Here is a 22,639-nt window from a genome sequence, read left to right as displayed (position 1 = left end):
CTCTAATACTGTTCGAGTCTTCAAAGTTCCAAAGCTAAACTTTGATGCGATCAACTATTACGACATGATCGATTGGCATGCAACCGAGATCACAGAGCCACCCCTTACAAAAGATATCACAACTGAAGCTTTAGAACAGATGATAATGGATATTCCTAATAACATTGAATTTTTGAAGTTGCCTTGCCATACTCAGGCAGTAGAAAGAATGATAAAATTAGTTACAGAAGCGTCACTTTCAGTTTGTGGAGAAAAAGCAAGAGATGGCTTTATTCGTACTAAACTTGCATCTCAAAATGATATACCAAAATTTGAAACTAAAAAACACTTCATTATTTAAGTCTTTGATGTGAACTAGTAAACACTAATGTTTTGTTTTTCAAGATTTAAATGATTTATTTGAGTTAATAACATGTTTAATTTGATGATATTGTTTTGTTTACTTTTGAAATGCAATTCATAAACAGTCTCCAGCCGAGAGGAACCTCAAAACAATGTTCAATAAAATTCAAAATTTACACATTGAAATAACTCGATAAAAGACATATTTCCCAACCCCAGGAAAAGTAAAAAGAAGAAAAAAATTTTTTTATGTATAAATTCGCTCCACCCTATTGCATATCCAGGTTATAATATGGAAGTTTGTAGGGAATAGAAAAATATGGGAAGTGGATAAATTTTAATCAAAATTTTATCCTTTTTTAAACTCAAAATAAAAAATTTGACAAAAATACTTGCCGACATCGTCATCACCATCAGATGGAAGACCATTATCGATGATGCTGCTTATCTCTTCACTGTTAGCAACCATGTCATCAAATTCATCATCATCCATTTTCCTGTTGAAAATTATTTTTTCAATTTAGAGGAACTGGGAAGCATGGGAATGTTAGAGTACAAAAAATGTAACACCGAATGATTGCATGAAATTGTATTGTACTGTGCAAATTGCATAATGTATTTATTGTATTGTGCTCATACAATAAGCACTAGTAGTTTATTTTACTAAAATCTACCTACCTACCTACCTACCAACCTACCTACCTAAGTTACCTGTACACTGTACAAAATGCAAATATTGAATTTAAAACTATCATCAATAAAAACCAAGCAACTCAAAAATTGTCAGACAAACTAGGCAAATCAACAATTGCCATGCCAGTTGGATATAATTACCAATATCCAAATAGTTGAAGCCATCATCAATTGAGATGTGGTAACTATAGGACACGACGGTCCAACATACAAAGAAAAACATTTACAGTTTTTACACTTAAAGCCATCAAATCAAAATTTGGTGTCGTGTTCAACCAGATTACCAGGGCAGATGGCAAAAAATTTAAAGAATGTTGCCTAATATTACTCAATGCATCACAAAATACTGATGATTGACATTTTAAATATCCTGTTAATTTTAATAAAAATAAAATCAGTAATTGCATGCCGAAAGTACCAGTAAACAGCTGTGTCTATTAAAAGATGAATTAAATATTCACCTGCTAGAACTCAACTGCAATGTTCACCCCCTTGAACCCATGGCACCAGAAACCAAAAATATATTAAAAAAGTATGATTCAGTGGGACAACGAATGTTGCAGGAGCTGATAGGACAGCAGTGTTCTTTATTTTATATACAATTTATCTAAACTCTGGTAACTTTTTAATAATTTAATTGTTAATAATTCATTTTCAAAATGTTATACGTTGAAATTTATAACACAGTTACAGCAAAAAAGAGGATACAATATACATCCACAATCAAATCATTCTTCTTAAAAAAATCATAAATACTTAACTTAATTAATAAAAAAATCAATTAAAGATTAAGGTCTGATATCTCTGGCTAGGTTCATGTTTAATTAACTGCTTATAACTCTAAATTAAGATATATTAATTGAACCTAAACGCCCCGGTTTACGATCGTCTTCTTCTTCTCGCTTTTTCTTAACTCGTGTTAAACACTCTTGCCAAATCTGCTTTTGCTTTTTCTGGTCCTTTTCTCTGGAACTCTCTACCTACTTCTCTGACTACTTCTCCATCACTTGCGAAGTTCAGAGCGGATCTCAAGACCCATCTGTTTTCAAAATTCATTAAGGAGCGCTGTTGAACATCGCGGAAATAGCGCTTTATAAGCTAATTGATTGATTGATATATTATTGTTGTTGTGGTAGCAGACACACACGCATTTTTAAGTTATTTAAACATATCGGAAGAGGAAAAAAAAATCAATTTTTTTTAAAGATTTACTACAGCAACTAGCCAACCAACTGGTCAAGGTCAACTCAACATCAACTGCATACTCAACCGTTATTCGGGATGCCGAGTGTCAAAAGACCAGAATTTTAGTTTCTGCTTAATCAAAATTCTAAAATTATTTAAAACTTTTGGATAAATTTGTTACTTTCATAGTACTTAAGTAATATTTTAAATTAGAACTTTTTTGCAAACAATTCAATAACCCGCCAAAAGTTTATTGTTTATTTTATTAAGTTTAATTTTAACTGAAGATAGTGGATGCTCCTGAAAAAGCCTTGAATGTAAATTTAAATGATGTATAAAACGTGTCAAAAGTTTGAATCAAATAAACTGAAAAACGAACACAAAATCGTCATTAAAAATTGAAATAGTTGTTATATAAACAACTGATCTTTTTATAAAGTTGCCTATGACAGTCTCAACAATCCCTTAATCTCCTCGGTCCACTATCAAGAAATTAACGTAATTTATTTATTTTTTCGATCAATACGGTAGACATATGATCTAATTAACATCTCTGCAAGATTTGAACCGAACACGATCCCACGACCGCGTCCACCACTCCCGACCCGACAAAGCCCTATATGCGGACAATGGTATTTGCAGTCAGTTAGCGTTAACGAAATACCAAAAAAGCACAACTCCCACAAGACGCTATTTATTTTCACAGTTTATTACTACAATTATTTACAAATACAATATTTTTTATTATGTATCTTCGTGAAATTTTATAAAACAATCACGTCCACTAATCACACACAAATAAACATTACACTTCACACACATCACCCTAGTTTTTCCGCTACAATCTTTTTATCGACATCTCATGGCATTTTTCAGATCCATCATTTTCGGGAAATAGCCAGATCTTTTTCTGTTGGGTGTTAGTGAAATAGTTTTACTCCTTTTGGCAGGAGGTTGATCATCGTCGCCACCGTCATCATCAGTTTCAATGTGATCCTCTGAAATCATTGTATGGGCAACTTCAACACGAAATTGCAAGAACTTTAAAATGTCTTTTTTTTTGTCTTCTGCCATTACCCTTTTTCTGCGATACAGCAGCCAGCAGTTGGTCAGAATCAAATCTAAAAAATGGAACAAGACACATATTGTCCACTTTTTTGTCTTTGCATTTAACATGGTAAAATAAAAACATTAAAAATCAATACAAATCTGATAAGTTAAAATAATTAGTTGGGTTCCGCTTACCTACAATAACTCACCATCCGGTATTGTTTGGCAAGAGCAGCACCAGCAAATGGAACCATTGGTTCGTCTACTGCCACTTTTTCGTATCTTGACAAATGTAAGCACTCTTGCAGGATATGCTCAACGAACGCCCTTACCTTCCTAAATTTATCCTCTCTTTTTTGTTTCCTCGGTGACATCATTGTCAATCACCATCCCCAAACTAGTACGTAAATTAAAAAAGTGGTTTTTCGATATGGTGTCAGCAATTAGTGGGATTTTAAAACTATTCGACCAGTACATTTTCATTTGAGGAAACCAATGCACGACATCATCACACAAACACCTAAAAATTGACGAATTTCAGTTGGTGATGTCTTTAAATTAAACTTGTACTAGTTTTGCTCACAGATATGATGTTCGTGCAATCAGAAATTGAATTTAGAAGTTCGTCATTAATGTAACTTTGAATATATTGAAATGGACACCAATCAGGCCTTTCCATTGAATCAGGTTGGTTAAACTTCTAAATCAAGTCTATGAAAGAGGCTTGAATTTTTTGCTAATAAAGTTGAAATTATGATTGATTCTAAATGAATTATTTTGAATTTTAAATAGATTTACATTTTTCTAATTTAAGCTACGCTTCAGAAACCCGTTTTATCCAAACACAAAATAACTTTATGAAAGATAAAAAAAACAAAAATCAATAAAAACGTGACAGTTATTATGTGTTTTACAAAAAAAACGCACATACAATCATGTATAATAATAAAATAGATACATAGCTGAATTATTTTCATCTAATGTTAAAGTTGCGTATCGTAAGCTACTACCAAATTTTAGTTGTCATTGTAATAATTAGTCGTAATATATAAAGCAAATCTTTAGCAATAATTGTCAACCAAAAATACACACATACATAAAATAATAGTTGTACTTTGAAAAGAAAATATATTTTTTAACTTATTATGACATATAGTTAAGGAACAGTACAAAACATAAATTAGTTACATAATAACTATCGTCTGTTTTAAAAGAATATTGCAAATTTTTATGCTGAAATTTGATAATCCGAATAATTATTTTTAAAATATAACTGACCTTGAATAATTTATTAAAAATTATTATAATTTTCGAAATTTAGAAAATTTAAAACTTATGATAAACTGCCTAAATGTAACGCGTAAACATTGATTTGATCGAATATATGCAATGCAAATATAATCTATATTTAATTTAAAAACAGATAATGTTCGTTTGGTTTATATATATATATATAAATATATATATATTATATATATATATATATTATATATATACATATATTAAAAAAGTTGATAGTTCGAAAATAAAAATGAATAAATGATGATTCACAAAGAGAGTGATCGTCTAGGGCATAGCACTTGCTCCTCTGTCCGATCTGTCCGACCTGTCCGTTAACGTCACTTTTACTCCATTCTGTTTTTATTTTTTTGTTCACATTATCATTTTAATAAAAATAAATATACATCAATCAAATTTGTTGTAAAACAGTATTGATTTATTTGTGAGTTATTTGAGAGAAGTTTCTTCTCTCAGTTGTTCAGTTTTTATAGAGGTTATTCTTTTTTTGTATGTCAGTAAGTTGGTTGAAAATAATTAATATAGCAATAAAAAATTTGAATGTGCATTGTGGGAGGTACGCTAATGCAAATGCAAGTAGTGTTTCTCCAAAAAACAACCCAATAATGAAGGTAAAACTTTAAAAGAAAAGAAACATTTTAGAAGGCATATTGAATGAGCTCATAAATTTAGCAGCGGCTCCAATTGGGAATTAAATATAAAACGTTTTTTTACAGCTGAAAACTAAACAGTTCTAACGAATGTAGAGCTCATGTTATTTATAAATATATTGATTTTCTCTTTGTCACGAGTTTGTTAACGCAGCATTCTTCCTATGTTATAGAGTTATTAATATCTGCTTCATAAAATTAAAATATTTTTGCTGAAAATGTAAAGGAACTTAAAGCAGAATATATTTAAAGAGATAATTTATGTAAATTTGTAAACTGTTTAACAGTATTTAAAAAGAAGACCAGACCGTACACAAAAATAAAAAAGTTTATGAAGAAATTTAAGAAGATTAATTTAAAGAAAAATATAATTACTATTGCTAAAAGTGGATAAGCAACTTCGGTAAACTACAGCTGAATATATTATCAACAATAAAGTAATTTAATAAAAAGTTTTAATAAAATTGTTTAAGGAATTTCTAAATAAAACGTACATTAGATACATGTTATTTTGTAGACTGCATTATATACAAGTTGCAAAAAGTAGGCACAGCATTACAGTAGACCAAGTACATGATATATCATGCAAAAGAAACAGCATGCTACGGAGGATACATATGCAATGGAGCAGCAGTACATACCACACCATGCAAGCATGCTACGGAGGATACATATGCAATGGAGCAGCAGTACATACCACACCATGCAGATGGAAGAACATAATTAACTACCCACCCCACCAGGAGATCCGATGGATCGGGCAACCGAAACACTCGATCGATTTCTTGTTCGAAGTTTAGAAAGGGAATTTTCTGCAGAATCTGCTCTTTCTTCAGCTTCTTCAAAATCGTGTTGAACCTTGCGGTACTTTGCTAAGTTAATTGCAGCTATTTCTTCCTTTTGAAATAAACAACAAAAAAATATTTAAACTGAAGGATGAATTGTTTCATTGTTCTAATGTTGCTTATGGAGTGATGCAGTTTATCATGACTTATTTTGTTTAATATTTATGTGAGTTATGTGTTTCATGTGCTTTTTTAAAGGTCATAACTAAGCTCAGCTATCCTTTATGTGTTTGATGCTAACATTGTGCTTGACTGAGTTACAAGTTTGTTTGAATGGTTCAAAAAATGATGGTGTTGTGATTGGGGAATTAAATAAAATGTGAATAAAAGTGTAGCAGAGAGGTATGAAAAAGTGGTGGATGTTGGAAGGGCTTGCAAAATTGGGCAGGTAAATTGGAATTGTGCGAATGAAGTTAAAGATTTAGTGTATTATTTGACAATTCTTTGAAATTAAAAAAAATTTGTTGTGAATAACAAAGTGTATTCCATGTTGATTGTAATTGTTAGGTTTTTTCATAATCTGTCAAAACATTCGTTTTAATGTTGCAATTGAAATATTCTACCAGCGTGTTGTCACCTGGAGTATTGATGGGAAGAGATTCAACAGAGACTACAGAAGGAGCAAACAGAACGGTACAAAACTCAGACAATTGAAATAATTTTACAGACTTAAATTTTTACAACTGCCAGAAAACCAGAAGATCATAGATGATTTGATTAAGGCGTATAATCTGCTGAAAATACAAAAATGAGCGCAATCTTTAGCTGCAACTGCATGAAGGCGTTAGTTTGAGAGGTCAAAATTTAAAGCTGGATACGTTATCTGAGAAAAAATAATTTTCCAACAGAGTAGTGCCACTATGAAAGAGCCTGCCATCTGATGTTGTTGATGCTGATGACGTGTTTCATTCAAAGGCAGATTTGATTCTTTTATGAAAAACAAAGAACGTTTTATATGACCAAACTGTTAAATCTGATTTGATGGCATTCATTTTTTGGAGAATTTTGCATGTTGTTTAGATTATAGACAAGAGTGCGTCATGAATTCCAGTCTCAACTTTTACTTTTAACATTATGTAACATTGTTATGGTTGTTTTTTTTTTGAAAATTATAAGCAATTTTTAAAAAAGTTTCAATATTTACCGCTTCTTCGACTTGTCTTTTGTAGGTTTTAATTTTATTTTGCAATGTGTCGATTATGCCATTCAATCTTTCCTGATTCTTTTTATCTTCATCTGTTTGCATTGTTAATTCTTTCAACCTGGAAATAAATGAAATTAATAAAAAACGTGAAATTAATAACAGAGTAGAAAAAATTCTACCTTCGATCTTGTCTTCTCAAGTTTTTCTCAGTTTCTTGATGCTTCTTCTGTTCTGTCTCTAGTTCAATTTCCAGCTCTTTCACCTTTTGTTCTAATTTCTGTAAACCCTTCTTGCCACCTTAAAAAAATCAAACTATGTTTAGTATGTTTATAACATCAAAAAAATTTTATTTTATATTAAAAAATTTATTTTTAAATCATTCTTGAAAGTTTGATCAGATTGTGCGAATTCATTGATAGCAGCTGGGCAGATGGTATAAATTGTACTGATCATTAAACAAAAAAAATTTTTCAACACTGTCTAACTTGGAGTTTAATGCAAAAACATAACTGGAAAATCAATTTAATGCCATTATAACTTAACCCAAAAAACAACAAAAAACTTAATCGATTTTATTTGACAAAAATAGAAATAATTTAAAAACATTTTGTACTCTTAATTTCTCCAAAAAAATTAACAAATTCCAAATTCTTTTTATCTTCAAAAACCTCGGAAGGCAGACGATTCCATGTCGTCGAGGTGTGCCTGGAGTTCCCTCAGCTGCTGCTCCATAATCCTTTTTGATTTCTCCACTTGGTTGACTCGATCCTGTTCATGACGTAATTCTTCCGTCAGACGGATGAGCTCGGACGTGGCCTTCTTCGACTGCTCCTCTAATGATTTCGCTTCTGCTGTTTGATCTTCCAGATCACACTAAAGTGGAGATTAATGTTTTGTAGAGCCATTAAAAAAACAAACAAATAACTCAACAACACAGAAACGAATTAATTAATTAATTATTTGTTGGAATCTAGTTTTTATATTTTAACGAATTATTTAATCGAATTAAGTTTCAAAATAACTTGAAACGTTTGCTTAAAAGCTTTATATCATTTTTTTAAAATGTTTTTTAATGGCTTACAGTTAACAGAACAACGTTTGCATTAGATGAAGCATTTAGACAGCGCCTGATCGAAGGGAGAAGAACAATCATTTAAATAATGTTGGACCTGCAGTGCTTGTATTTCCGCCTCCAGCTTTCTCTTCATAGCCTGCATGGACGCATTGTTGGTTGTTAAGTCAGATATACGATCTACCGCATCGTGTAGCTCGTTCTCTAAGGATTTTCGAGTTCTTTCTGAGGTCTCCAGCATTGTTCTCAGTTCTTCAAGTTCACCTTAAATTAAATTCAATACAATTTATTAATTGACAAATGATGGTGGAAAGATTTAAAGGAGTTTCCCTCCAATAATATGCGATATGTGATGAGTGGTTTCACGTGCATTCACGTACATTGTTGTATACCTGTGTCATCGATACCTCTGAATATTGTGAAAAAAAACGACTTTCAACTTTGAAGTGAATAATATTTTTGTTCTAGAGCTCACACTTTGAAAACCAATTGGCAAGATGAGATACGGTGAGTATAACAGAACGCACATGTATTTTCTACTTTCATAACTCATATTCGAATTCTGAATTCCAAGCTATCAAATTTTTCTGTTCGAAACAGTAATGACTCGCATGTTTCTCATTTCATATTTCCCAAGTACAATTTTTTTCATACCAGCCGATCATTCTAGTCTAATTACGTAATTTCGTTTATGCGCAAAAGTCAAAACTTTTCTGATCTATGGCAAAGACAACTACAGATATCTGCTGCAAATTTGTATTAACCAGTCTTTTCTACGTTCTTCCTGTTTCTACTCTTGATCCTTTGACTAAAGTTTTCAACTCTACTCTGCTGCTTCTTTAGTTTCTCATATATTTCCAAAAGATAGTAACATCAATGTGAAATTTTTTAAATTCGCACATTGATTTACAAATCTCAATTTGAGTTATTTCCCAAGTACATATAAGAAATATTAATTAAACCCTACGCTCCGGTGTACGGTCGTCATTTCTTTTTCTAGTCAAACACTTTTTTAAAAATCTGCTTTTAACTTTTTCTGAATCTTTCGTTTTTGTTTTTTAACAACCTCTCAATCACTTACGAACTGCAGAGCGGTTCTCAAGACCAATCTTTTTTGTAAAGTTCATTGCAGAGCACTGTTGAACAATGCGGAAATTGTGCATCTCAAATTGATTGATTGACTAATATTGATTGATTGATTGATTGGTTGATTGGTTGATTGGTTGATTGGTTGATTGATTGATTGATTGATTGATTGATTGATTGATTGATTGATTGATTGATTGATTGATTGATTGATTGATTGATTGATTGATTGATTGATTGATTGATTGATTGATTGATTGATTGATTGATTGATTGATTGATTGATTGATTGATTGATTGATTGATTGATTGATTGATTGATTGATTGATTGATTGATTGATTGATTGATTGATTGATTGATTGATTGATTGATTGATTGATTGATTGATTGATTGATTGATTGATTGATTGATTGATTGATTGATTGATTGATTGATTGATTGATTGATTGATTGATTGATTGATTGATTGTTCCTGCTTGTTACAAAAAAGCAAAAAGTTGCAAAGAAAAAATAGCTCATTTCCCGTCGGCTGCCAAGCAAATATGATCGATATGTTTGTTATTGCATGCAGCGTATGTTTTCAACCAACCGGCTACAGACATGGCTCTTCTTTCGGCAGAAAAAAATTGTTCTTTGGCTTCTTCTCTGGCTCTTTGCTCTGTTTCAACCTAAAATCAATGTTTTTATTTACAATATTAATAATAATAATAGTACTTTTAGAAAATTATTGAATTAAATAGTATTAACACATTTCATTTTCAAGTGATTTTTTTTATAACAACTCAAATAACGTTTAATAACCAAACATAATAAATCAACCACTGATTATTTGTTGAAAGAAAATACAAAATATTTTGATAAACGGTGTACAATTTCATAACAATAAAACAGCATACGAAGACCAACTTGATTTTGCAGTTCGTTGATTTGTTGCTGCAATTTTTTAATATTTTTTTCAACATCAGATTTTGATTTGTTGGCAAGATCAACTGCAACTTCCAACTCATTGATATCTTGCTCAAGTTTTTTCTTCACTCTCATGGCTTCTGCTTTGCCACGAGATTCCGCTTCCAAACTCGCCTGCATGGATTCCAGAGCTCTCTGGTGGTTTCGTCTGTTGGTCATTCATTTTATAATGTATGCAGTTTTTAATTTAATAAAAGAGCCTTTTAATAATTTTTGCAAAAATCACAATTGTTAAGCAGCTTAAAAAGACTGAAATTGAATCGTACGATAAATAAAAATAAAGTGTAGTCTCAAAACGTCTTCAGTTTAAATTAATAAATTTTCCCACCTTGTATTTTCAAACTCTTCATCTTTCTCGGCAATCCTTCTGTCGATTTCCTGCTTGACGACTGACAGCTCCAACTGACATTTCTGAAACTTCACTTCTTCCTGTTCCAGGGCTGCCTCGGCTTCTTCCAGTGCACCTGCACGAAGATCGTGAAAACTCATTGAAGCAAACAAACTACATTTAATAACAATTAAACTAAAACTACAATTAATAACGATTAAACTAAAACTACATTTAATAAGAATTAAACTAAAACTACAATTAATAACAATTAAACCAAAACTACAATTTATAACAATTAAACTAAAAGTGTTTAAAGGCATAAAATATTGGGTTGGTTTTTATGTTATTTTTAATTAAGCGGGAAGATGAAAACTTTTATAGTTACAATTTTTTGTCATTAAAAATATGTCTAGAAAAAATTTTGAACAAGTTGTAGCGTGGTAAGCTTTGTAAAATATTGAATGAAATAATTTAAACAAAGAAAAACAGACAGTGTCAAAAAAGGACTACCGTAATGCGGCATGTTTTAAAGTAATTAAAATTTAAATTGCAAAAATAACATTATGAAAAGATGGCAACTAATTCGAAAGCATGACTAACCTGCTATCACATTTTACACTATGCCAGCATGAAAGCGATAAATTAATGTTATTCTTTTTAAAACGGGCAATCGTAAACAAATACATATGCCTGAAATGATCGAAAAAGATGAAACGGATCAGACGGATAGGAGTAACCACCTTGCAGCTCTTCCTTCTCCATCTCCAACTTCCTCCTCAACTTATCGTTCTCATGCACACTCCTGCCCCCTTCTCCCAGCTGATCAGTCAGATCGTGAATCTCGTCTATAAATAATAAAATCATCATTTACTGTTTTTTGATTGAAAAAAACATTTAAACAGAAAATTTATTAGAAAGATTAACTTAAAGTTTGTAATTACCGGAAAAATTAAAAAAAACTTTAGAAATTTTTTCACTCGAATAATTCCAACCTGTGAGGTTCTTGTTCTCCCTTCTAAGAGCATCCATGGTTTCTTGCGTTTCCTCAATTTGTCCCCTCAATTTGTACACTTCCACGGCATTACTCCTTGCTTCCCTCTGAGCACTCTCGAGCTCCTGTTGCAGATCTGCCACCTTGCGTTTCCAATCGTCAATGGTTTTGTCAAACGAACGTAATCGTTTCTCTGCTTGAGATGCTAAACCTTGGGCCTAATGGTTTGTAAAAAATTAATCACATGTCAATTCCGATTGTTATTGTTGTTCATTAAGCTTTTATTTAAGTATATATAAATACAATATATGCACATATACATTGAACATACCCTTTCCATCTCAACAGATAAATCTTCAATCTCGCCTTGCAGTCTCGTTTTGATCTTCTCGAAACTTGAAGCTTTTGCAAGAGCAGCTTCCAATTGACTTTCCAGTTCTTGAAGCCTTGTGTTAAATTTCCTCTTCACTTCTTCCATTGCTTCTGAACTAACACCTCCCTCTCCACTTTCAAATCTTTGTCTCCAAGTTGCCGCCTCTGCGTTTGCCTTGGACAGTTGTTTCTGTAGTTCGGCTTTGCTATCCTGTTCAATTCATCATTTGATTCATTGATGAAAAAACAATAGAAATATTTTATTGAAATCTACTACCAAATAAATTGAATATATCAATGGAGTGATACAAATATCTCACCGTTTCCTCTTCCAACTGTTCTTTTAACTGTTCAACATCTGCTTGCAACAATTTAGCTTCAGACTGAAATTTGGAACGCGCTCTCATTTCCTCTTCGTACACCATCTTTGTTTCTTCAAGTTGTTTAGCCAATGAAATTTTTAACTTGGTTATTTGGTTCAGCTGACTTTCCAAATCTTCAATCTGTCGCAGTTGATCGGCATTTTCGTTAGTCCATTTGCTCTTCTGGTTTTGAAGGTCCTGAATGTCGTGCGATGCCTGCTCGAGCTTAGATGTCATGTCAAAGAGCTGCGACTCTAACTGCTTCGTTACTTTATCCGAACCACCCTGATTTTTTTCAAATTGAAATAAAATAAATTTATCGTCGCTCAAATCTTTACAACAAAACTGCATACACTAATGGTACGGTAAAACAATGTAACAGCGGCTGGTTATGTATCATAATGGATTTTGCGCCGCAATGATTTGGTCGGCGGTGATTGCAGAAAGACTTGTTGATTCACTTCCCACGTTTGGACGTATGTTACTGATACATCGGAGTGATGCAACAAGAAAAAAAATCATTACTGCTGTCATTATTTTTCAGTTGCAATATCTGTTTCAATTTATTAAAAGGGTGACAATACACAAAGAAGGCATTTGTGGGCTGCAAGCACGAGGTTCGTGATTTTATAAAACAGTTTTCGCCGAAAATGTTTAAGAGTTAGAAAGTAGATTACCCAAAAACAAAGAAACTAACTTTATTCTTTCCAAGATGGCTCAACTGAGTTTTCAGATCATCAGTTTCTGCTTTTAATTGAACTTTCTCTTTCTCCACCCTTTTCATGGTGTATTGGATCAATTTATTGATGTTATAGAAATTATTCATGAAAGTTTGCAACTATTTGTATTGCTAAAAATGTTATTGCTATAAATTATTGAACTTTAAAAAGTAAAAATAACTTTCTAAAATTAAAGTAAAAGCTGCTTTGAATGAAATAAAAAGTTTCAATGTAGCATAAAATTAACGGTATTGAAATCTTAGCTACTAAACACATTTGTGCGTGCTTATATTTCCCACTTTAAATGCAAATTCATTGAACACTACAAATATTGATTTAAACATTTCTGTGTTGATGCAACAGTTTTAATAAAAATAACTTTAAAAGTAATAATTTAATACTTCTTGTAAACTGAACTTTAACAAAAACGTGAATAAAATAAAATTTAATGTAAAATTCTTTTTTTTTGTCTAAATATTGATTAGATTTGATTCATCATAAATTATTGTATCATTTAAATTTAGAGTGAAACAATTTTAAAAGAGATGACTAACTTTTGTTTGGCTTTCTGCAGCTGATCAATCTGTTCGGAGAGTTCATTAACAGTTTCTTGTTGCTTCTTACGCAGTGCAGCCAGCTGGGCCTCGCTTTGCACGTGGGCATCTTCGACATCTCTTCTTAACTTTTGAAGTTCTGCTTCCCTCTTTTTGTTTAATTCCAGTTGAGCTTGAGTTGCTCCACCAGCTTCATCCAAACGTTGATTCAATGCATCCAACTCACGCTGAAGTTCGGCACGTTGCTTCTCAATCTTATTTCATAAAATACAAAAATAATTTACTGTTTTTTCTTTTTGTTTGTTATTTTTATTGTTTGAATTTGCTATTTTTATTGTTTAAGTTTGTTCTTCTTCAAGTTTATTTGAATTTAAAAAAAAATTCTGAAACATATGTTATAATTATTGAAAATAAAGCAACTACAAACTTTAGCTCTGTTAGCTCGTTCCATTTCAAGCTCTTCTTCGAGCTCTGCAATCTTGGCCTACAAAAATTGGCAAATAATAATAGCCGTTTCAAAGTTACTCATCATTCGAAAATTTACAAAACATCTACTCACAAGAAGTTCTTTGATTTTTTTCTGCAACTGTGCAACCAAACTTTGTTCAGATTCCAACTTGTTATTCAAGCTTGCTATTTCTGCATCTTTCCTAATTAAAAAAATAATGATATTGTTTGAATATTTTTTGCATATAATTTTTAAACCATTGGAAAAATATTAACCGTAATTAAACATGGATTGAAAAAGATTCAAAAACTTATTTCATTCAAAAATTTTCGTACTTTCTGTTGGCTTCTTCTAAAGCTCGTTTTTCTCTTTCCAATTCTTCAACATTTTCTTGAGTAGATTTTAAATCCGCTTCCAATTTTCTTTTTGCTTTTTCAACATCAGCTCTCACTTTTTTCTCTCTCTCAAAGTTTTCTTCAAGCTAATTAGATAATAAAATTAGTATAATAAAAAAGTTGAAAGCAATTTTTAAACATAGTCTTTAAAATGTTAAGAACCTCGTCAATGTTCTGCTCCAACTTTAATCTCAATTTATTGAGGTGGTTGACCTTATCTTCCTCGGCAGCCAATAACTGTTGGGTGCTTTTAATAGTTTCATCCATGGATTTTTTCTCCTTTTGAAGTTTGGCAATGATTTCATCTTGCCTTGCCATTCCTTCGTTTAAAGTTCGTATCTGATTGTCTTTGGTCTGTTTCTCTTGTTCAGCTTTCTTCAAACTCAATTCTGTAGATTCTAAGTCGCGTTTCAAATTTGCATTTTCACTTTCAAGTTTTTCTTTAAACTTTTCAAGATCTGTTAAAAAAATAATTTGAAAAAATGCTTTACTTTACGCTCACAAAAAACAACTCAACTATGAAATAGTATTATGAAATGTTATCTTACTTTCAGAAAAGCCTTCTTGATCGCTCAACCTTTCTTCCAACTCCTTCAGTTGTTCTTCAAAATTGCCTGTTAACAAAATTTAGGTTTAGGATATTAGAAAAAATTAACTTGCAAACTTTCGCCTAATTACATTAAAAAGTAAATTAATTAAAATGTAAAAATGTAAATCAACTTCTTAACAGCTGTAGTTTATGGGTTAAAATTAAATATGAATGACAATATATCGCATTATAACTTATTATTTGAATTATAAAGAGAAAATTGATTAATGAAAAATCAGAAATATAGCATCAAATCAGTTAATGTTGTAGTTTTGCTAATTCGGTTAATAGGACAAACCTTTTTGGTTGACAAGCTGTGCGATTCGCTCATTGAGATCATTAACATTATCTTGTTCAGCTTGTAACTGCAGGAACAAATCATTTTTAGCTTGAAACAACGAGACATTCTGTTCCTCAAGTTCCTTCTTCATCTTGGTCATCTTCTGGAGTTCTTCTTTCGTCTTTTCCCACTCCTCTTCTTTTTTCTTCATTTCATCTTCTTGGCGAGCAATACTAAGAAGTGGCTTCACTCTGGTGTACAGCTTCCACCACTGCCAGTTACGCACCGCCATCCAGCGACGAATGTTTCGTTGAATTATACTCAATGCCAATCTGATAGTTTTAATTCATGAAGTTAAATAGACAATATTTGGTAAATTCATTGGCGTCTTTCAACATTTATAACAAATTATGAAGGCACCTTTGGTCAATGAGTTTCTTGTAGTTTCGCCTAATGAGATATCCTCTTATTTGAGCTTGGAAGTTAGAAACAATCTTTGACAGCCTCTCATCTCTCCAATCCTCGAGAGTACCGAGAACACCAGCCTTGAAAAATACCTTGGTGTGACCAAGTCTGTAATCATTCTGATCTAACTGAAGAGCTGCTAGAACCTTCTCACTGACTGCTTTTCCGTCAACGAAACCAGGAGGAATCACATTTGGCGCCAAAATTGAGTATCTGTTGAAGAAGCAGCATTGAAAATGAAAGATAATTTTTTAATGGGATTAAATATATATATATATATATAAATGAAAATAATATTATTAATTGAACTAATTAATTAATTATCATAAATTATTTTTAAATCATTTCTAAAAAAGTTAGAAACAATAAAAACAATTATTTCCATTATTTTGATTTTTTAACCTTTGCTTGAATTCAGAATAAATCATTCGGTTGGGGAAACCTTTGCGGCAGATTCTGATACCTTCCAACACACCATTGCACTGCAACTGATGCAAGACTAAACCGGCTTCAATGAGACCTGCGGTGAAAATTCATTAATAAAAAAGTGTTACAAAATGTATGTAGGATAAGGATAACATTATCAATAAAAAGGGGAAACCTGGTTTCTTCTGTTCATTTGGAATAATGCAACGAACAAAGGAGGGGTGGGTGGTTCTCAAGTTAGCCATCAACTTGTTCAATTGTTCCTATTCGTAACAACATTAAAAAACATCACTTTATATTTATTTAAATGTGAAATTAAACATTTTCAATAAACCAATACCAATAAAAAATTATGCAATTACTCTATGCGTTGCTGAAATTGTCTGATATGCTGTTCCCTTTTTTTTCTTTTTCGAATCCCCTGGATAATTCAATTATTTCTGTTAGAATACTCCATCATCACTCCATCATACACGATTGTTTTTATTTTTTCATAAACAAAACCAGACACACGTCAAAATAATTATCGCATGTTTGAGATGTTGGATTAAAAGTGACATTTTGCAAACTATATTATCTGGCAAATCTTGCTGAATGCTTTCTCACCGTCATCTGGATCTTTGAAAAAGTTGGAGACGAGAGGTTCTTTCGATCCCTGCATCAACTGCACCACACATTCCTGGATTGGATCCTTGTTTTTGTCCAACCAGCCTTGAATGTTATATGCGACCTAGGATAATTTGTTGGATCGTTGTTAATTTTTTAGTTAGTTTTTTCTATTTTTCAAAAAAATTAGAAAAATTATGAAAACATTCAATAAAAAATTTGTAAACTCAATAACAGTTTGATGTTTTATTTTCTATAAAAATCTAACTTTGAAAAATTTAACTGTTTACTTACATTTCCTGCATAATGGTAAACTTCAAAGTGAGGTTCGAACCGAACATTCTTCACGGGTTTCGGTTTTCCAAAGTTGGGTGACTTGCCCATGTGGTTTTCGAAAAGTTTTGCCAAAAAGGTTTTATCAGATGCTTTTGGAAACATACACTCTTCTTCAAGAATAGACAGTATGCCCATGGGCTGTAACAACAATTATAGATTTTAGTCCAAGTTTGTTTGTGGCAAATTTAATGATGTGGCTGAAACTGAGTAGTCTATGATTGTTTATTGTACATTTACAAAAAATAAATAAAAAATATTTTCATCTTTAATTTAAGAAGAAACCATATAAATTTTAATCAACTAAACAAAGAAGTTTTGACGGACAATTAAATAACAAATTGAAACGCTGCAATCATTGTGTTGAATTATTAAAAATAGCCAAGTCTCAGTTTATCAGTACATTGTAAAAAAAATAAAAGAAAAATAATCCCCACCTTCTCAATGAGATCAATACACTGTTGAAGATCCATTCCAAAATCGATAAACTCCCACTGAATACCTAATAGGATGATTGAATTGAACATCACTGAATACCTAGCACCTAGTGTCTGCTAATGTTTGATATCTAATGTTTGCTAATATTTGATTCCTAATGCTTGTTAATGTTTGAACCAGGGCCGCCGACAGCCAAACCGGGCCCCAAGGTTAAATGCATATTGAGCCCCTCATCTTTATTTAACATTATTTGACATCAGAAAACTAGTAATAAAACAATTAGACGGCTCTGATTTACAACTGAATTTTTATACATTTTTTTATTAGTGAGGTCTTCAATCACATCATCAAAATTTATAGATTTTGCTAAATCGTTTTCCAGTGCAAGCATTCCTGAACTAGTCAATCGCTCTTGGCTCATGGTAGATCGCAAAAAGTTTTTTACTCTTGAGAAAAGACTAAACAATCGCTCAGCTTCCGAAGCCGTCAAAGGCAGGGTGCAGAAGATTCTCAATGCAATTACCTCACTTGGAAAAATATTTGCTAGGTTTTGGCTTGCTAAAGTGCTAAGAAGTGTTATTGGTTTCAAATTCACTAAAAAATTACAAAACACTGCAGATGCACTCAGTTGTACTTGTACATTACGTTAAGTTACATCAATACATCCAGGTAAAACTGATATCTCGCTGGAGTGAAATTTTGCGTCTAAGTAATTTTTACGAAACTTAGAAAACACATTTAGTTTTCTTCCAAAAAATTAAGATAGCAAGAATTCTGATCTTGGGGCCTCAAGTTTCAAACTAGGCTGACATGGCCTCACGGCGGTCCTGGTTTGAACAATTGATTTAAATTGAAAAAAGAGGACAATCCAATGAGTTTGAAGCTGCCGCACAAAAAAATATTCTAATAATTTGCCTGATTTGCCTGATTTGCCTTTTAAAACTCAAAACTCAATGAAATGGTCTTTTTAATGTAATAATTTTTGACATGTCGCTTTTCGTGTGATTTCTTTGATTTGAAAATGAGTTAGTCATTTATTTCTAAAGTTTTCCAATATAAAATTTGTAGCAATAATGCCATGATATATATAGTATATAGTTTGCTATGAAATGAGTGAAACTTTTATAAAATCATTTAATTGTTGAATAACTTTGAAAAAAATGTAAATGGTGGCCAACCCTCTTTCTTATATTCCTCCTGCTCCAAGACGAACATGTGATGGTTGAAGAATTGTTGCAAGCGTTCATTCGTGTAGTTGATGCACAATTGCTCGAAAGTGTTGTACTGGTTTCAAGTCATTAGTGATTATAAATTAGTTGTTATTATTGTTATTGATACAATTGACACACTCATAATATCGTAAATGAAAAAATTCTGATATTTATTAAATTCAGCAAATGTTAACCAAATCGTAAACATTTGAAATTATTAAATGATCCATGACAATAAGTTTAAATATTTTGAATTTTTTTTTAATTTAAGATTTTTTTTGAAAAAATTTCATACTTGAAAGATCTCAAATCCAGCGATATCGAGTACACCGATAAAGTACTGTTTCTTATGTTTTGTGTCCAACGTTTTGTTGCAGCGACTAACCAGCCACAGGAACATGCGAGCGTATATCGCCTTTGCCAGAGCAGCCACCGCGTATACAACCTGGTGTGGCGTAGAAAGAAATTATGATACATACATATACTTCGAAATCAATCAATCAATCAATTCAATCAATCAATTAGCTTATAAAGCGCTATTTCCGCGATGTTCAACAGCGCTCCTCAATGAATTTTGAAAACAGATGGGTCTTGAGATCCGCTCTGAACTTCGCAAGTGATGGAGAAGTAGTTAGAGAAGTAGGTAGAGAGTTCCAGAGAAAAGGACCAGAAAAAGCAAAAGCAGATTTGGCAAAAGAGTGTTTAACACGAGTTAAGAAAAAGCGAGAAGAAGAAGACGATCGTAAACCGGGGCGTTTAGGTTCAATTAATATATCTGATAAATACTTAGGAAATAATTTAGATTGAGACTTATACATGAACGTGCAAATTTTAAAAATTATTCTATATTTTATAGGTAGCCAGTGCAAGAGAACAAGATATGGAGATATATAAGAAAAGAAATGGGCACGAGCAACTAGACGAGCTGCAGAGTTAAAAGCTTTACTTAAAGGATAGAGTATAGAGTCAGGAAGACCATAGTAGAGCGAGTTACAATAATCAATCCTAGATAAGACTAACGAAGTAACAAGAAGGAGAAGAGTAGGATCATCAAGAAAAGGCAAAAGTTTTTTTATTCTACGTAGATGAAAGTAAGAGCTTCTAGCAACACTATTAATCTGAGAAAAGAGAGAGACATAGTAGAATCAAAGATAAAACCTAGACTACGAAACTTATGAGAGACATCAAGAGTTTTAGAATCAGGTAAGATAATAGGAGGAATAGTAATTGAGTGTTTAGATTTATTAAAACAAATTAATTCAAACTTAGAAGGATTAAGTTTAAGACACATAGAGTCAGACCAAGCGATAATCGAAGAAAGACATAGAGATAAATTATGAAGAACACTATTGAGATTAGATGGAGGAAAAAAAGTATAAATATAAGAATCATCAGCATATAGTTGACTAGAGAAAGAAAAGTTATTAATAATACGAGGTAGTTCAGAAGTATAGAATATAAATAGAAGAGGGCCAAGGATAGAACCCTGAGGTACCCCGAAAGTAAGAGTAGAGGAGTTAGAAGTAGAATTATTGAGAACAACAGAAAAAAAACGATTACAGAGATAAGTAGAAAACCAAGATAGACAAGAATCAGTAATATTAAAAGAAAGATGCAGCAGTCTCAAGAGAATAGTATGGTCAACAGTATCAAAAGCTGAAGAAAAGTCAAGAGCAAGAAGAAGAGTAAGATTACTATTGTCACTAGAGAGAAGGATATCATTGTGCATTTTAAGTAAAGAAGTTTCAGTACTGTGAGCAGGTCTGAAACCAGATTGAGATACAGGTAGCAAAGAGTTAAAGTCTAAATAGGATGAGAGTTGATTAAAAACAACTTTTTCTATTATTTTAGAGATGAAAGTAATATTAGTTACAGGTCTATAATTAGATAAAGATGTAGGATCTAGGGATGTGTTTTTAAGAATAGGAATAACAATAGAATTCTTATAAGAAGTAGGAAATTTAGAGGTGGAAAGAGATAAATTAACTAATTTGAGAATGATTGGATAAAATATTGAAGAGAATTCTTTAAGTAAATTAGAAAAAAGTAGATCTAGAGAACAGGTTGTAGACGACATAGAATTAATAATTTTAGTTAGTTCTAAAAGATTTATTGGAGTAAATACAGAGAAAGATTCAGTAGTAAGTTTAGTAAAGTTATGAGAAGAAATGATTGAACATAGACTTAAAAGCTGCAATGGATGGGATAATGTAGTAAACAATGAATTTCTCCAATTTAGCACAATAGAAATTTAAAATGATTTCCTGTTTACTTAAACAAAATGAAAGCAATGTTTTAGGAAATTTATGTTTAATATTCTATTTTTAAAATACTCCTAAAAGTTATTCCTTATTGGTCGTAAATAATGAAATTAAGCAGCAAAAACATTAGCAATATTATTACATAAAACTCTTATAAGAAATAAGAGATAACTAGAAAGATAAATTATATTTTTACGAATTACGTGCTGCGTCCTCAAACCATGCAGAAATTATTTTATATTCTGCGTTCTATACATACATCTTCTATTAAAAAAAAATCACCCGATACCAAGGGAAACGAACCAACAACATAACAAACAACTTCCGACCACACGAATCTTCCGACCACACAATAGTTGCCGACCACATAACAGCTGCCGACCACACAACAGCTGCCGACCACACGAGAGCTCTCGACCACACAACAGCTGCCGACCAAACAACGTTTCTAACCTGGTCCTTGTTTTGTCCTTTCGTGACGTATTCGTTACCGACTTTCACCTTTGGAGTCAACAGCGACTTCAGCAAATCAGAACAGTTTACACCCAACAAAAATGCCACTTTTTCCGCTTCTGTTAATTCATAAAATAAACATTTTTACGATGCATTTATGTTGTATGCGTAATATAATTATTATTATTTCTTACTTTTTATTATAGACATTTTATATTTTTGTGGTTAGCTAGTTAAATTCATATGTATTACAATAATATATTATAAATAAATAGGTAGATAAACATATAAATTTTGCCTATAATATTGCATAAGTACCTAGGTATTAATTTCAAACATTATATATGTATATGATATACAGCCCTCCAATTTATTCTCGTGTGTATAGGACCTATAATCGAATTTGGTTAGAAATATTGAGAAATTAAACAGAAGACTATCCAACGCTAGAAATTCGGTAGATTTCTTAAATTACTGCATATATAAGTATATATGTCTATTAATATATATATGTGTGTGTGTGTATAGAGTATATTAATATTTGCAAGTAATATTTCATCGCCATCTCCATACCAGCAGTGCCGTCAGATTCAGCTTGTTCCTCCCTGGGTCGCTGCTTGAACTTCATCTCCCCAAAATGGAGAACGGCACACGTCGTCTTGTACATACTCATCTTCTCTTCCTCCAAAAATCCTAAAATTCCAAAACCATTCTGTGAGGTGAAAACATTGATGTTATTTACATCTTTCAAGCAGAAGTTAGGAAGTTAAAATCTGAAAAATGTTAAGTGATCTTAAAAAGGCTCTTTGAAATAAAAATTATTTAAAGTTGCTGGATGAAGTTAAATATTAACATCGACAATTTCCATCTCCTCTTTGTCGTCCATGTTGTCGACAGTCAGACAGCCTTGATTGATGAAGAAGTAGAGGCCAGGGTCTTCTTGAATCAGCAACTTCTCTGCAGCCATTCAATTTGTCGTTTACAACAAATTAACGTTGGTAATAGACCATAATTTTTACAATATTCTATAAATTCTACCGAATGTTTGGCGTTAATATGTTTGTAGTTCG

At 31.8% G+C, this 22,639-nt stretch overlaps 3 protein-coding genes across 3 annotated transcripts in view; all 3 read right to left on the bottom strand.

Moving 5' to 3' along the window:
- Positions 1 to 2,454, bottom strand: part of HELRODRAFT_106032 (hypothetical protein) — an 18,347-nt gene extending 15,893 nt beyond the window's left edge. Inside the window, exons 1-3 of the mRNA XM_009017278.1 lie at positions 2,317 to 2,454; positions 2,248 to 2,272; positions 739 to 839 (exon numbers count right to left, since the gene is read on the bottom strand). The gene's annotated coding sequence lies outside the window, so the exon portion shown is untranslated. The remainder of the gene's footprint in view (positions 1 to 738; positions 840 to 2,247; positions 2,273 to 2,316) is intronic.
- A 615-nt stretch (positions 2,455 to 3,069) lies between these two features.
- On the bottom strand, positions 3,070 to 3,644 carry HELRODRAFT_160305 (hypothetical protein; the record flags this gene model as incomplete). The annotated part of the gene is made up of 2 exons (XM_009017277.1): positions 3,070 to 3,381; positions 3,480 to 3,644. 2 exons carry the CDS (start codon positions 3,642 to 3,644, stop codon positions 3,070 to 3,072), a joined length of 477 nt encoding a protein of 158 aa, XP_009015525.1.
- Positions 3,645 to 15,380: 11,736 nt separating this feature from the next.
- Positions 15,381 to 22,639, bottom strand: part of HELRODRAFT_64397 (hypothetical protein) — a gene marked incomplete at both ends in the record, with an annotated part of 15,286 nt that continues 8,027 nt past the window's right edge. The window contains 13 exons of the mRNA XM_009017276.1: positions 15,381 to 15,708; positions 15,797 to 16,054; positions 16,244 to 16,361; positions 16,443 to 16,530; positions 16,630 to 16,688; positions 16,874 to 16,997; positions 17,168 to 17,347; positions 17,644 to 17,708; positions 18,823 to 18,928; positions 19,151 to 19,300; positions 21,570 to 21,688; positions 22,143 to 22,281; positions 22,423 to 22,526. Coding sequence (XP_009015524.1) covers positions 15,381 to 15,708; positions 15,797 to 16,054; positions 16,244 to 16,361; positions 16,443 to 16,530; positions 16,630 to 16,688; positions 16,874 to 16,997; positions 17,168 to 17,347; positions 17,644 to 17,708; positions 18,823 to 18,928; positions 19,151 to 19,300; positions 21,570 to 21,688; positions 22,143 to 22,281; positions 22,423 to 22,526 — 1,838 coding nt within the window. The remainder of the gene's footprint in view (positions 15,709 to 15,796; positions 16,055 to 16,243; positions 16,362 to 16,442; positions 16,531 to 16,629; positions 16,689 to 16,873; positions 16,998 to 17,167; positions 17,348 to 17,643; positions 17,709 to 18,822; positions 18,929 to 19,150; positions 19,301 to 21,569; positions 21,689 to 22,142; positions 22,282 to 22,422; positions 22,527 to 22,639) is intronic.

Source organism: Helobdella robusta (genome assembly GCF_000326865.2).
Source record: "Helobdella robusta unplaced genomic scaffold HELROscaffold_2, whole genome shotgun sequence".
Lineage (NCBI taxonomy): Eukaryota > Metazoa > Annelida > Clitellata > Rhynchobdellida > Glossiphoniidae > Helobdella > Helobdella robusta.
Note: the sequence above shows the minus strand (reverse complement) of the source record. Positions and strands in the feature narration are given on the sequence as shown.